General features: G+C 32.5%; 1 protein-coding gene across 1 annotated transcript in view; it reads left to right on the forward strand.

The window, feature by feature from the left end:
* Positions 1–11,339: 11,339 nt before the first annotated feature.
* Positions 11,340–12,458, forward strand: part of LOC122058645 (persulfide dioxygenase ETHE1 homolog, mitochondrial) — a 6,428-nt gene continuing 5,309 nt past the window's right edge. The window contains exon 1 of the mRNA XM_042621283.1: positions 11,340–11,752. Within this exon, the coding sequence (XP_042477217.1) occupies positions 11,498–11,752 (255 nt within the window). The 5' untranslated portion in view covers positions 11,340–11,497. The remainder of the gene's footprint in view (positions 11,753–12,458) is intronic.

Consider the following 12,458-nt stretch of genomic DNA (forward strand, 5'->3'; position numbering starts at 1 on the left):
AAAAAAAAAAAAAAAAACCAAAACCACGGCCATGGCTGCTATCCTCCCTCATTAGCCCTCTTACCCTTGACTGTGGCGGAACCTCTGAAACCCACATACCTTGCTTATGTTTTCATCAAACCATACCGTAGTAGCAATGGTGATTCCATTGCGGTTTTAAGGGTCAGGAACTCACCGGAAAGGAATTCTGATATGTTTATGGCCGTTCTCTGATCATTCTTGGAGCCGATTCCACCCCTCGGCACATTCAAGTGGCGGTTTGACGAAATTATATCAGTTCAATCAATTGCCTCAGTACTTGTTTTCTTCGACATATAAAACCAAGATCGTAAATGCCGATATAAGAAGGTCCTTCCCGAGGGTTGGTCTGTGACTTATGGTCAGTACTTTTGATCTGTGACTTTTTTTTTTTTTTTTGATTATTTACATCATGATTTTAGTCGGCGGTAACTAGTTCACCTTTTGTCTGAACTCTTGGTGCCATTGCTACCGGTATCGACTGCAATTTGCTGTAGTGGTTTCCAGTAACAGAAACCCTTTTTTCCTTTCTACGTTTTGGGAAGGAGAGGGATATAATCTTATTCGGTTCCCTTTTTTTAATATTTAATTATATATCATATATGTATAAAAAAAAATAATAACTAGAAGCCAAAAGTATGAAACAAGTTATTTAAAAAAAAAAAATTTTTTTTTTTACTTTTTACAGGGTTTGTTTTTCTCAGAAACCGTACAGAGTTTTCTTTTTGTAAAATTGAAATGACTTCATATGCATTATTGGCTTATTGCGTCAGATTCAATCATGTTAAGAGGTAAAATATAATTTTGCTACTCATATTATAATATAATAGGTTATTGAGACCTTGAATTTGAGAGGACCCACCTTCATAATTAAATATTATTATTTTTATATAAAAGAAAGTCTTTTTTTTTTAGAAAATTACATGATTACCTATTTTTGAGTTTTCCTTTACAAAATTACCCACAAAAAGTTTTGGTTAACAAAAATACCCAAAATTAGGTTTGAGTTTACAAAACTACCCACCCAAAGTTTTAGTTAACAAAAATACCCAAAATCAGGTTTGGATTACAAAACTACCCAAAATAGTGATTCTTCATCTTCCACATATAATCATTTTTTTTTTATGACTAAAACTTTGAGTGGGTAGTTTTGTAAACCCAAACTCAATTTTAGGTATTTTTGTTAACTTAAACTTTAAGTGGATAATTTTGTAAAGGGAAACCTAATTTTGGGTATTTTTGTTAACTGAAACTTTTGATGGTAATTTTATTAAGAGAAACCCAGAAGTGGGTAATCATGTAATTTTTCCTTTTTTTTTTTACCCAATGCACATCTGGAGAAGTGAGTTTCTCTAGCTCTGATGGATATGTCATCAGTTAGGGATTTAACCAAAAGAAGCATTTTTTTTAAGGGACTACACATATGCTAACTCACCGACTTGACTCAAGTGAGTTGAGATCACTGTTAGAAAATCGTTATCTGATCAAGGGAATTGTGTGATTGAAATTGAGATCCATTGAGCTTGATCCTAATTCCTACTTTTTTTGGAATGATCGATAGAAGGTGTCCAACTCTAACAAGGTGCTTACTGATTCTGTTTCTCTTTTGGAGAAATCATACAAGTTTTTTTCTATTGATTTTGAAAACTAAGACAAAGTTGGAAAAAATAAAAAATAAAAAATAAAAAAATAATTCGCATTATGTACATCTTTGATCGTTTCCAACTTCTCTGAATGTCGGCTTCGATGTTGGTAAGTATTGCTTTGCAGTGTTGCATTTCGGATCTTTTCGATGCTTTATTGCTTTACCTTTAACAGGAGTTCGTCGGCTCAGATTGATTTCTTGAGTAGCTTGGAATAAGTTTTGGTGCTTTTAGTTGTTAACTAAGTGACTTATTCTCGAGTTTCCTTTGATTTAGTGCTGATTTTTAGTTAATGAACGAATAAGGGTGTCATGAGCTCAGATCTATTTGACTTTGATGTTTTCAAAGCTTAAGATTCTCTTGTTAGTTTTTATTTCTTAATCGGGAAGCTTTCCAAGTTGTGGTCTATTAAAACTTAAAGTTGGAGATTGGAAGCAACGGATAGTGTCATTAGTATCTAGTGATTGTTTTTCCTATTGGATTGGTACAATTCTATGAGTGGTTTTACAATTATACCCTCAAAGGTCTTAACTAATAATTGGGTTATGTTGAGTTTACAATTTATGGGTTGTTCGGTTCCAGCTCATCGTTGGTTTCATTTAAAGTTTTAAGCCTATTGAAAACTATTAAATCATGAGCCATTAGAGATTTCATTTATTTAAAAGAATAATAAGGTTCACTTGAACTCTGGACCAAACCAAACCAAGCCATGATCAAACTAGATGGGGCCACACATAATTGAACTGATTTAGAATCGAACCGAACCGATTGGGTCAGGTTTCAACCCAACCCAGTGACTCATATTTTTAAACACGTTTGGTTTTTTGGTTATGACAGTAAGCTTGGGCTTGGATTTGGATTTGGATTAGAAGGTTGGAATTCACAGTGTAATGGGCTTATATCAAAATAATATTTAACAAATTTTATTGAGAACCAAAGTAATGAGTTTTAAAGCTTATTTTAAATTGTTTTGAGCTTGGGCTTATCAATTGGGGGTGAATTAACTACTTCATTTACAATTTTAATGAAACCCAATTGTGAAACTATATAAATAGATAAGACTTAAACTATTTATAAAAATGTACTCTAGAATCATTTGGTTTTTGTTTAATTATTGGAATTATTATTATTATTTTTAAACCTGATTATGATAGTTGCCATTGGTTTTGAGTTTTGGTTGTTATCATGGCAATATAGTTCCAAAAACTATATGTAAATGGATGTGATGCTAACATTCACATATATCTCACTGTATTGATAACATGCAATTGTAAAAGTGACATACATTATTAATGCATTATTATTATCTTACCTATTTAAAGCCAAATAGAATCGGTCTGTAGATCGTAGGCATGTGGTTTATTTGTTTTATTTTATTAAATGGAAATTGATTGGTTTGTCATATATACTTTGTACAGTTTATATGGTTTAACCAGTGGGAGGATGAAATTCAGAACTATTCTGAAACATATGTAGTATTCAGTCTTTGTTCCAAAACGACTTTGAAATTGTATTTCTATTTATCAATGTTTCTACATTAGTTTATCATTACCATGATATTGAAAATTTATTTATGAATGAGAAAGGTAGAAAATTAATGGTATTTTGTGCTTGCATGTCATATTTAGAATACTCTATAATGATTAAATATATTAGAATTAAACTGGGTGTAAGCTTTCGTGCATGATTGCTGCATAACGCATTTCTAAGGAACTATGAAAGGGTGAGGTGGATTCCACTAAAGTGACGTATCTTATTCTTCCATGGTTTTTCCTATGGTAGCATAGTAGGTGGCATTTATCTAAAGATGATGCCACCAAAGTTAAAGAAAATGACAATAACATAGATGTTTCTAAACCCAAAGGTGAAGGGACCTCAAGTTATTGTTTTTTTTTCACAGCAAATGTGAATTTACAATAGGACTAATGCATTCTTAATCTAAAGGATAAGGATATAGTTGCAGTTGTAACTCTTGAGTGATATAGTCATTACAATGAATGAACATGAATTTCACCAGGTTGAACTTTGTTATTGGTGTGGTCTATTTAAATAGACTTTAGTGAAAATCATTTTGTAAGTAGAGTTGACATCTTAAAGATTAATATTAATGTTAATGCCTATATTCACATTTGAGATGCTATGATACAAGATCATCTCACGTTACTTGTATATGTTGGTAGTTTATTAATTATTTCCATCATAGTTTCAATAAAATATAGTTTTGGAGTCTAATAATTGGATAGACCATAAACAGTTAATGCAAGTAGAATCAGAAATCGTTTAATTTTGATTTATTGAAATGACTTCTGAAATCTGTTTATACTGTTGCCTATTTCGACCATGTTTGTTCAAGCCAACAGTTAAATCTAGTTCTAATATGAACTGATATTCTCTTATAACTGATATTTTTATTGGGTCATCTGGCCCCCACTCTCTTATATTGTCAGAGAACAAAATATTATTCTATTGAGGGTGATAGATGTAATTTATATATTTTATTATGTACACTATACCAGTCATTTTCATGTATTTTAAGCCAACTTAGGGTATTTTGATATTTTCTTTGATGCTATATTTATTATCTGTGACATCTAGGTTCGTCATGAGACACTTAATTATGAGTTTTGGTACTCCATTATGATTCAAAATATCATAAGTGCATTGTTTAAGTAATACTTCTTTGAATTTGTGTCTTATGTGAACTTGTGATAATGTGTAATTTTATTAAAAATTCATCGAAATAAATATAAATATATTGTACTTGAATGATTTAAATAAATCCATTGAAGTTTTAGTAGCTTATTGGTATAAAGCCTATGGAGTTGTTTACACTTGCTATGGATCTAAGTTCACTCAACTTTATTTGTTAAGGGCTTATTGTTATTTTGGCATATAAGTTATTTGGTTCATGTGCCTTATTAGTTAATAAATTTTTTGACTTAAAGATTGTGATTGACTTTAAAGTTTATAGGAAAATATTTGTAGTAAATATTAAATCGTTGGGGGCCTAAAGATCATACTTTTATACAAATTCTTATATCTAATGCATTATGGATGAGATAACATATTTCATGCGTTTTTTTTTTTTTTTTACTATCATGAATAAATATTATGAACTGTCATATTTAGCATATTGTCATTATTGAAAATTATCAAATTTAGAATTTATTTATAGTAATGGCTAGAAGTACAAAATTGTCAAACTAAAAATGTATTTTCTTTTATAACTGCTAAATTATGGTGTTACCATATTGATTATTAGGGTTTACAATGGGTTGCTCTTGTGGGCTTAAGCTGAAGACATTTTGGTTATATATTGAAATAGTTCATCTTGTTATTTTCACCCAAATCTAAATTCATGGGCATTTGCTAGCAATCCAAGTCTATAGGTTGTCATAATTTCGATGATTACGCTTTCACTTAGTGGGCTAGTTGTTGAGATTGTGAAATCGCTATTGACTATTCAGATGGGTTGCAGTCAAGAAGATCATATGACGAATGATGTGCTCTTGCCACCATAGATGAGTCTTCGTTTGGTCGATTGACGTTTTGGGCTTTACAACTTTGAAGGTTTTTGTCTTGCCACCACAGGTGATGGAATCTTCAGAGTGATGTTTCGAGCGTCTCGCCTTGCATGTGAAAGATTCCATTACGTGTTGAGCGATTTTGTCATCACAGGTATGACCCCAATGACTTCGGATCTTTCCCTAGTTGTGTTTTCCTATAACTATTGAAAATAATACTGGAATAAATCTGATTAATAGCCCAATTACTCAGTTTAATTATATTGTTAGGATGTTTATATGCTTTATGTTCTTACATATATTGTATATTTTGGTAAACATATTTTGTTATATTTGTCAGCTTTGACTTCCCAGCTATTTTCTATTAAAATTTTGAATAGTTCTAATTTTGAAGAATATAACTAATCATTTAATTTTTCTCTGGCTATTATGATAATGGATTTTAATCTTAGAATTGATGGGTCTCCCAAGCCAGTGATTGTTAATTTTATTCAAACTAAAGTTCTTTATGAAAATGAGAGGCATCAAATAGATTTACCTAAAGATAAGTGAAAATATGCTCATAAATCATAAATTTCTGTAGAACTACATTACTACAGATAAAATAATTATTTGTTAGATAGTTAAGAGCTTGATTCCAAAAGTTTTCCAAGAGCATGTCACTGATAAGAGACTTGTTAGTTTTTTTTGATGTATTTTATTAATGAGAGTTTTCCTCAAATATTAAGGTGCATATGACTTTCAATTTTATTTTGTATTTGTGATGCATTATTATTGTTCTAAAGAATATACATGCATCTTCATTATGGTCATTTGTTTATGTGTATACACTTGTTTATTTACCTCCTACATAAAAGTGAGGCTATATATGTAGTGTATTTAGTATTTGAGGTTTTAGTCAATACATGCACATCCAGTCACTAGTAAAGCCTCATTTTAGTTTGAGGCTTGGTTCTAGTGTATTGGGACATTCAGACCACGTCCCAATGAGCTTTCTTGAGCGTTTGGGAAACACTTATAGTTAATGAGACCTTCAGTATCTGTCTCATAGGGCTCATTTGGTTTTCGAGCCTGGACCAATTTGAAAATCGACATGATGATCACTATTGCATGTTATTTCCATATCACACTTTTATATTGTTCATCACAAGTCGGTGAGATTATGAACACTTTGACGTGTTTGGTCTCATATCGCTTTAGATGTGATGATTAATACAGTTGGGTGTTTGTAATTCTCATTTGGACCAAGGCTGCACTCCATTCAATACTATTCTTATTTATGGCCACATTCAGTTTGTCTAGACCGAAGAGTCGCTTTAAATAAATTTTTAAAAAATAAAAACTTGTGACATATGCTGCTCAAGTGGGAGATTGTAAGATTTTCAATTAAGTGGGTTAGCATAGTTCAAGATTTGTTTCCAAAACTGATTTGGTGGTGTTGACTACAAACGGAGTAAGCAGAAATGATCCAACATGATAAGTGATCTCTATGGAGATATTAGATTTTATTAACAAACCTTAATGGTATAAAATATATATTAATACAGTTGGGTGTTTGTAATTCTCATTTGGACCAAAGCTGCACTCCATTCAATACTATTCTTATTTATGGCCACATTCAGTTTGTCTAGACCAAAGAGTCGCTTTAAATAAATTTTAAAAAAATAAAAACTTGTGACATATGTTGCCCAAGCGGGAGATTGTAAGATTTTCAATTAAGTGGGTTAGCATAGTTCAAGATTTGTTTCCAAAACCGATTTGGTGGTGTTGACTACAAACGGAGTAAGCAGAAATGATCCAATATGGTAAGTGATCTCTATGGAGATATTGGATTTTATTAACAAACCTTAATGGTATAAAATATATATTACTATGTGTATATCTAATTTATTATTTCCTTAATGGGAAGAAACCCTAATTTCCTTGCAGGGTTGATCCTTACCCTCACCCCTATATATAGTTATCACTGACCATTAAGTGAAGCTAATGATCTAAAGTAAAAGGGAAAGAGACCAAACCAACATTGATCATGTTGTACAAGAAACATACGAAAAGAATCATAAGGACTTGTTATTTTTCAGCCATGAATTCAGGTATGCCTAAAATATGTATTTTGTAGTGTTTATCGTGTATGCTCATCGATCTCCATGACTTGCTTTTGCGTTTATTTTCTATCAAATTCCTCACTCCTGGAAGCTTCTTGATTAGAAAAGCACTGTCTCAATTCCTTAATGGAAAGGTGTTTATCGTTATACTTTCCACGAGAAGTGTGGATTTCAGAGCTTGACATAAGAAATAAAAAGGGGCAACTTTAGGTTTTCTATTTCTAGAAGATGGTCAGTGGTGCTCACTCTTATACTCTCTTTCCCTCTTTCTCCCTTTATACATCTCCCTCCATTTTGTATTGGAATCTCCTTTCACATACTGAGGTGATTAAAGGTAGTAGTGGCAGGCTCAACAAAGGATTGTGTTGGGCTGTGTGAGAGTGATGAGAGAAACCATCTTTTCCATTCTTTATTCCTTTCAATCATGATCTTTTTTTTTTTTTTTTTTTCCTTTATAAGGATTGTTCTATAGGCTCAGTCTCTGCACAAAGAGATCTAATACAAATTTGGGGTCCGTTTGTATTAATGTCTACTGAAACATTTCTTGAAACAAAAAAATCAAACACTTTTTTGAGGTAAAAAAATTGTTTCTTAGAAAAAAAAAAATTTGTTTCTACTATTTTTAGACACAAAAATAGAAAAAAAACAAAATCAAACGTATCCTAAGAGTAAGACAGCAACATAGCGAATTGCAAGCAACCTCGTCGACGTGATGTAGCTAGTCAGTATTATCCATGGTGCGATCTTCGACTGTAATCCTTGAGCTTGAAGTTGAACACTTTCTCAATTATAAGTTGAAAAATTAATTTAAAACGAGTTGATACGATCTAGGACTTCCAATTCAGAGGGTATGAGAAGGCTTTCCAACACTTTCATGATCTAACTTTAAAAATATATAATGTACTAAGAGAAAATAAAAATTGTAATTCTATAGTCTTACCCCAAAATAAAATTTTAAAATTATAATCCATCTGACACATCCACTTCCTAGTGCCATGAAAGCCATAATTTCCATTACTTCCCCACTATGCAGCAAAGAAAGTTCCTTAATGTGCCAATATATGTCCCACTATAAAGTTAATGCCATCTTCTATTAAATTATTTTATTTATTGTTTCTCTTTCTTCTACTTCCACTATGGGAAAGGAGAGGTGCCTTGTATCTTATCCACTATATTTTTCTTTTGGTGCTATCATGTGTTTCCTTCGCTTCCGCACCAATGAAATTATTAGGAAATTGAAATAAAAAATTATAGGTCTATGACACAGTAAAACTTGAAAAGTTAATGTAAAATTCATGGAACCTGAAACTTTAAATTCCATTAAACTTAAAAAATGGAAAACTCTGCACTAATTACTATTTATTTAAAGAGATTTTTTTTTTCTTGAAACCCTTTAATATCAAATAATTTGTAACATTATTTTTTCATATCTTCTTTGGGCACACTCTTTTTGTCTAAGTGAGGATAAAAAATCTTTAACATTTCACATTTGTACTAAAAAAGTGCGGCACACTAAATATGAAAAATGACATGATGATAAATCATTTTTAAATAATTTTAAAATTATTATCAATCCCTAGATTAAAACATTTTTGAGAAAGAGACAAAAGCAATCAATAGAAAATTATATATTCTAAATTTTTATAGAGGTGTCATAGACTAGGGGTGTCAAGCGATCGAGCTGGGCCGATCTCAGGCGGGCCTAGTCGGGCTCAACCAATTTCTAAGGTTGCACCGTGAACGCCTATTTAGTCAAACGGACTTAGCTAAGGTGGACATGGTATGGTTGATAATCGGGCCGGTAGGTCTCGCACTCTAATCGGGCTGCCATAAATGAGCCTTAACTCGACTATAGACCTATTTAACTTTTAACAGGTTCTAAACGAGCCCTTATTAAAATTGGTCTCTTTAATGTGCTTAAAGAGAAATACCAATAAAATGCGACAAAAATGGGCACAACAAAGAAATATCCTATGGTTAAAATGGATTAAGCCAAATATGGCAAACCGGCTAAGTTACTAAGATACACGGTCTTTAACCCATGGAACTCAAATAAATTAAATCGTGCCTATATAACCCAACTATAGTAAGTCTAAATTAATTAAATTATGCCTGAATCAGTTGTACATATCACATAGCCTTAGCACTAAATACAAATAGTATTAAAAAATAAAAAATAAAAAATAAAAAAAATACAAGTAGTGTTAAAGTGATCGGGCTAAGTTGGTCTTAAAGGGGTCGATTCAAGTCGGACTTGTAAATATGTCAGGCCGATCAGACACCCAGCGGGTTAGGTGATTGCACCGTACTACATGTTTATTCATCGGGCCGATCTGGATCGCGCCTTAAACTGTCAAGCACGATCGGGCCTATTGGTATGGGCCTGAAATTGACACCTCTATCATAGACCATCTCAAACATTAACCAGGGCATATAATAAGTCTATTCTTATAAAAAGGAGTCTATATATAATAAAATTTTTTCCATTATATCCAATAAAATATAGTTTTTGTTTTACGTGCAATCGTATATTATTGATATTTTTTTGATAAAATAAATTATCATTTATGATGTGACGCGGATCAAATAAGACATATTAATGAGTTATTATGTAATCTGACTGTACTAATTACGCAAGGAAATTTTTAATTATATTATAATACAATTATTCCCTTATTTATATGTGCAAAAAATTGATTATCTCCCTATAACCAACCACGAGGGCAAGATTCAAAATATGGATAAGTGTTTTCTGTTTGCGAGAGGCTCCTACGCCCACATAGGGGAACGTACATTCAGACAAGAGTATGATGATTATTGCACACCCCCGCTATGTGTGACGTAGAGGTCTCTCTCGGATAGAAAATTTTATCTCCAAAGTATATAATAAGTTTAGGCAATTATCATTGCCTTAAAAATTAAAAAAATAGATAGAAAAGTAAGTTAATGAGTGACTAAGCATCCACTAAAATATGAGCCATCACCATCGTGACATTATGGTATGACATAGTATACCACATTTATAATCCTAATGACAAAGTGGACTATATACACCTATTGCAAGAAAGAGAGCAAACGGTTCATAATTTACAATCTTAATAGAACCAACAATATGGATAACCCGTATCATGCCAAATTGGACCATTTTGCCCCTCAAACTATTGATATGAAGATTATTTTCTCTCCCTTATTATGGTACTATCAATATATTGTATTAATCTCTTTTTACCCTTGAATCATACTAATGGATTAATATCAAATCGATCAAAGATGGGAGATCAATGAAAACAACCACTGAGAAGAAAAAAGATAAGGGCTAGAGAAGGGGAGAGATGCAGGATCCAGAGATCAATCCATCGATTAATGCTGCAACCGGAACCAACTTGGATAAAGAGACTCTTAAAGAGGAGAACTCGAGCTTTGAAAACAAATTTCTTTCCGCAAGGGTCTAGAAAAAGATTCTCTCAAATTTTTTAGGCCTTGGAAAAAAAAAAAATTAACGATCCAATGTCTGGGAATACCTAGGAAACACGGCCTTTTTTGATAAAACCTAGGATACATTGCCCATCAGCCCATATATTGGGAAAAAAATCGTCTGCAATTCTGATCTCGTACAATTCTGTGCAATACCACCTTCAGGCAGTGACACGTGTATTAATACCAATACAATGGTCCAGATCTGATTTAAATGTCTCTTCACTGATTTAATGTTTTATTAGTTGTACCAGATCTGGACCATTATATTGATATAAATACACATGTCACCGTCTAAAGGTGGTATTATACGAAATTGTACGAGATTGGAATTGCAAACAATTTCAACCCCATATATTGCGATGCTTATATAAAGTTGTCAGATTGATCGCCTAATTAATTAGAGAGGAACCGTCAAAGAAGCATTGCAAGGACAAGTGGCATGAAGGAAATAACATAGATTTTGTCGATCCGACCCGATTCGATTATGGAAACCATTGTTAATAGTTTTATATTAAGGGTATTTCAGTAATTTGGAAACAACCAATTAGCGTATAAGCAATTAAGCAACACCTACACTTTCTTCTCCACGGACGAAATCCTCCTCCAAATTCCAATGCTGTTGATCTGAGGATCTGAAGAACTCTCGAGGCTCTGGTTTTGGTTGGGAACGAACAGTGAAGGCTACTCGATCATCCTCCATTCCATTTGAGTTTTAAGTTTTGATATAGAAATGATTCGAGTTCAACTCCTTCGCTTTTGTGTATCTCCTTCCAATCTCTTCGTTCAATCTACCAAAAACCCAGCATTACCTCTTCTGTTGCGGGCGTCGAAGAAATTAAATAATGTGAGATCGCAGGTGAGGGGTTTCAGTTCCTCTTTCGGTTCTCAATCTTCGAAACTTTTGTTTCGTCAGCTCTTTGAGAAGGAATCTTTCACCTATACTTACTTGCTCGCCGATGTCGCTCACCCTGAAAAACCTGCTGTGGTGAGGATTTTGATCTTGAAATCTCGAAATTCTCTACTCTTTTTGGGGATTCATGTTTGATGTGTGGGAAATTTTGCATTCACAAATTCTTATTGTGATTTTCCTTTTTTGTGTCTCTAGGATGTCCTAGTCTTGTGGATTATGTTATCTATTCCCCGCAATTTTCATTAGTCGCTGCAAGGATTCTTTTGTATATTTGTTTGATTTGCAGAGTAGTACTGTAAATTGACTCACCAAAAAGACAAGAAAGAACTTATTTACCTTTTCTCCCCATTAAGTCAAATCTGCGTATTCCTTGGATCCACGTTTTCCTTTTCTTACTCTTGAAAACTTCTTGTGGATGAATTCTCGTGGATCTGTTGTTGAATTTTCCTTATCGTTTTTTGCTTCAGAGTTTTGAATATTTAGACAGATAGATGTAATTTATATGGGTATTTTATCATCTTTTGATGATTCAATGTTTTGCTCCAGTTACTGAGTCAACGTTGAAATTCAAATTGGAGAAGTCATTGCTTGTCTGGTTAAGGTTCTTAGAAAGCTGTATTTTATGCATTTTTTGTACATTCAAATTCCCTTGTTTTTTAATTTCTTGACTTCTAGTGATTCAATTCCTCCACACATGCATATTATGCTTCTTTTTCTCTAGTTTCAGTTAGCGTCCTCTTATATTTCATTTGATTCTGAATTTCCCATCTTTTTTTTTTTT

Source organism: Macadamia integrifolia, chromosome 13, assembly GCF_013358625.1.
Source record: "Macadamia integrifolia cultivar HAES 741 chromosome 13, SCU_Mint_v3, whole genome shotgun sequence".
Lineage (NCBI taxonomy): Eukaryota > Viridiplantae > Streptophyta > Magnoliopsida > Proteales > Proteaceae > Macadamia > Macadamia integrifolia.